The sequence below is a fragment of the Anopheles coluzzii genome, chromosome 2 (assembly GCF_943734685.1).
Source record: "Anopheles coluzzii chromosome 2, AcolN3, whole genome shotgun sequence".
NCBI lineage: Eukaryota > Metazoa > Arthropoda > Insecta > Diptera > Culicidae > Anopheles > Anopheles coluzzii.
The window spans coordinates 73,241,674-73,245,909 of record NC_064670.1 but is presented as its reverse complement, the minus strand read 5'-3'; the positions used below and the strand labels follow the sequence as shown (position 1 = coordinate 73,245,909).

The following is a 4,236-nucleotide window of genomic DNA, read 5'->3' as shown; positions in this document are numbered from 1 at the left end:
TAATGTAAATATAAAAATTGTATTCAAATTTAATCGCAATAACATATTCCTTTTAGAAATAACCATTATGGAAGTATGGTTTGCCCTTAAGTTAGAAGAGTGAAAATAGAATTTAAAAATTTAATGTACTATTCATAAGGTTTTGAGGATTGTTGGACGACAATTAAAACGTGAAAATACTTTGTTATACAATTATATATTTTTTTTATGTAATATATTCATTTATAATGTATTTGTTTATTTCTGATAGAATAAATGAATTATTGAATTATGATCTATTTATTTATTATATTATTTTTGTTGCTTTTGCATATCTAAAATCTAACTCATTCATTTATTAGATTTTTTCAATTTTGATAAAACTAATAATCCATTTGAAATTTGAAATCGATTGAATTTGACTCGAAAATAATCACATCTCTACGAATTCAAATTTTCAAAAAAAGAGAAACGTCATTCTCCATACAAACCCGGATGACAATTTCAGCACGGATAATCGGGTTGACATTTGATGCAAGTCGCTTTCCGTTCCGCTTTTCAGACGAAAGCGATCTCACTATGAGCAGCGGGATGTGAGAAAAAAGGAAGGGGAAAATCAGTGCAATCATCGTCACGGTAGTCATGGCGAAAAAAAGGTATTCCCCTCTTTTACTTTTTTCCACCGTTAACATCCCTAGTACACTCTGACTCTTCCTTTCTATTCAGTTCATCTGTTGACTTGTTGTACTGCCGTGGTTGGATTTGATCCGCAGTACATCAAGTCAGAACATCTCAATTAAACATGTAAACCATTGAAGGCTTCGAAATTTGGGTCGTTGAAAAGGCACTAGTAGACGCATCGAACCTTGAAGCAGAAATAGATCCACGCACAAGTGAAAATATTGACGATGATATCGTGTTGCCTTTGATGATTGCATGGTGTTCAAGAAACAACAAGGAATGATGAAGAGCAAACGATGGAGAGTGCAAGTAATGAATTTTGTTTTCGTGAATTGTGGAAACTAAATTTGAATCTTTTTGAATGGAAGCTGCTGATTTAGGATCCAAGCAAGACAAAGAAAAAGGATTTGAAGAAAAGAATTGTAAACAGAATGTATACATCCTCCAAGTGCAAATTATGACTAAAGCAATTTCAATATGACTAGCAGTGGAAAATCAGTGTACGCTCTCTAAGCATGGATGAATTTGAAAATAACGGAGGATGTAAGAACACTGCAAAACAGCACATGTTATGTACATGTGGCCAGCCGGCTCTGTCAATCAATTTACACTACAAACCATTAAAAGCACGTGATTTTATTCAGCTTTTTTAGGGTTTGTAGAAATTAGAAATTCGAATTTGTATATACCTCACACATACACCTTGACATCCTTACACATACACCTTTTCTATATGTACATCTTGTTTGTGCGATCACACCTAGGTTTAAGTATCTCAGGCAATACTGTCAAATAGAGATGTCATTCGTGATTGAGCGCTAAAACAGAAAACACGCAATTCTTCAGCCTTCAGTTAATTCTTCCGAAATTAAGAAAGATTACAATTCAGAAGTGGGATAAACCGTTTGTGCCGAAAAATGCTTACAAAAGAGGAACTTCTTTGTGCTTTGGAAGTTGCTAACATCGAAGTGCCTCCGAAAGCAACTTTACCACAACTACGCATGTTGTACGAGCAAAGTGTACCGAAAAACAAAATGGAGGAACAATCAACCCAGAATTTCATTCCTCAAAGAGTGTGTGCAGATGAAGACGAAGTGACGAACAATGGAAACCACGTTGCAGCAGCCGCCATCTTGATGAAAGACAAAGCTGCTCCGACATCTTCGACGCAAGGTGCTTCATTCGACGCAACTTCTCATCAATTGGAATTAATGGCGCTACGAGCAAAAATTATGGAAATGGAACAGCGGCAGACGTTTACGGATGGTCGATTGGTTCATCCCGAGGAGTTGAAACATTTGATACCGGAATTTTCTGACGGCCTCGGTATCAATAAGTGGATCAATACGATTCGCTACAATAGCGAATTATATGGATGGCAGGATCGCACGATGCTTTTATATGCAGGCAGTCGGTTGACTGGAGCAGCAAGCGAATGGTACAATGGCTTCCGTAACACTTTGAAGACATTCGACGAATTCGCTGACACAATTAAAAAGGCTTTTCCTGATCGCTGTAACGAAGCCGTTATTCATAGCCAATTAGCATCGGTCTACAAGAAAATTTCTGAGTCGTACACAAGCTATGTATACCGAGTAAATGCGCTGGGAATGTCAGGCCACGTGAGTGAGGAGGCTATCATAACTTATGTCATCAGAGGACTTTCTCGTGACCCTCTCTATGATAGCCTTGTGACCAAGGATTACCGCGATATTTACGACCTGATTGATAACATTAAGCGATATGAATCCCATCTTCTGTTGCGCAAAAACCCAGAACGCCGCAGCCCATCTCACATCAACACCATTTCCCCGAGACCGATTCCACCAAGACAAACGACGACAGAACCTCTTCGATGTTATAACTGCTCGAATCATGGACATCATTCATCGCAATGCACACAACCTCGCCGAGCTCCGGGTTCCTGTTTCCGATGTGGTAGCACATCACATGTCATTCGCAACTGTCCTGTCCCAGATAGACGTCAACTAACGGTTGCTGCGGTACAGGGCAACGACAATGAAACAGCGCATCTAGATTCTGGGGAAAATGGAAACTTCGTTCAACTTGAGGCCTATCAGGAGGTAAGTGTAGCTTTTAAGAGAAACAATGTTTGGAGCCCAGGGTTAATTATAACATCTCTTTTTGATTCCGGTAGCTCTAAAAGCTTCATAAATGAAGCCATTGTTCCGGTTACAAAACTAAGCGCTCCCCAACCAAGTGGATTTCGAGGAATAGGAAATGTGAATTTACAAACTCTTGGAACAGTACAGCTAAAACTTAGTTTTCGTAATCAAACATTCATTCACAATTTCTATATTTTACCAAAAAGCTACATGTCCCTATCCATGATAGTAGGGAGAGATTTGTTATCAGAATTTAACATCACACTCGCTCAATTCCGTAAACATTACAGCAAACTTATGCTGATGAATTTAAATAAAGATAAAATTCTGAACTTAAAAAAACCGGGTTTTTACCATAAGCTCCAAACGTTGGGTCTTTTACGTAGTTCGATCCAGGCTCCCTTACCAGAGGTATGCAAAGATTCGAAATTGTCCGATCCCAATATTTCTTCAAAATTCATTTCGATATCAGACAAATCTGAACATAAACAACAATATGACACAACTTTTTCTGAAATGTGTTCTATAAATATTAGCGATGAGGCTAGCACTATAAATGTTGGAGAACATCTTTCTAAAGAACAAGGCATTGCTTTAAGATCAATAGTGTCCAATAATTACATTAATTTTCCGGATAAACATATAATACCATCTGCTCATAAAATGCGAATTAGCTTAACTCATGATACTCCTATTTTCACAAAGCCTAGACGACTTTCTTTCGATGAAAGGAATAAAGTAAAAGTCATTGTGAAGGATTTATTAGAGAAAAATATAATAAGACCCAGTAACTCTCCTTATGCTTCCGCACTGGTACTCGTTAGGAAGAAAAATGGCAAAATTCGTAAGTGTGTCGACTACCGACCTCTTAATAAAGTAACAATCCGCGACAACTACCCGCTTCCACTCATAGAGACGTGCCTAGAACACTTGGGCAATAAAAAATTCTTTACGTTACTAGACCTAAAGAGTGGTTTTCATCAAGTGGCAATGGACGAGGATTCAATTAAATTCACAGCGTTTGTTACTCCAGACGGCCAGTACGAGTACACGCGTATGCCCTTCGGATTAAAAAACGCGCCAGCTGAATTTCAGCGTTTCAGTAATACAATTTTGCGGAAATTCATCGAGAATGAAAAGCTGGTTGTATACATTGACGACATTCTCATAGCTTCTCAAGACTTTAAAGAACATCTTGAAATAGTTAGTGAAGTTTTGCATACTCTACGAAATAATGGGTTGGAGCTACGGCTTGATAAATGTAAGTTTGCTTACGATGAATTGGATTACTTAGGATACAAGGCCAATCATTCAGGTATATGTCCTAGCGATAATCATGTAAAAATTATCAAAAACTATCCTGTTCCTCAGAACACAAAACAGGTACAACAATGTTTAGGTCTTTTTTCGTTTTTCCGGAGGTTTGTTCCACATTTCTCTAGTATTGCAA

At 37.8% G+C, this 4,236-nt stretch overlaps 1 protein-coding gene across 1 annotated transcript; it reads left to right on the top strand.

The window, feature by feature from the left end:
- Positions 1–1,318: 1,318 nt before the first annotated feature.
- On the top strand, positions 1,319–3,604 carry LOC125906606 (uncharacterized). Its single transcript, XM_049606214.1, has 2 exons — positions 1,319–2,744; positions 2,819–3,604. The coding sequence occupies exons 1-2, from the start codon at positions 1,578–1,580 to the stop codon at positions 2,822–2,824; spliced, it is 1,173 nt and encodes a 390-aa protein (XP_049462171.1). The 5' UTR covers positions 1,319–1,577; the 3' UTR covers positions 2,825–3,604.
- Positions 3,605–4,236: the final 632 nt, after the last annotated feature.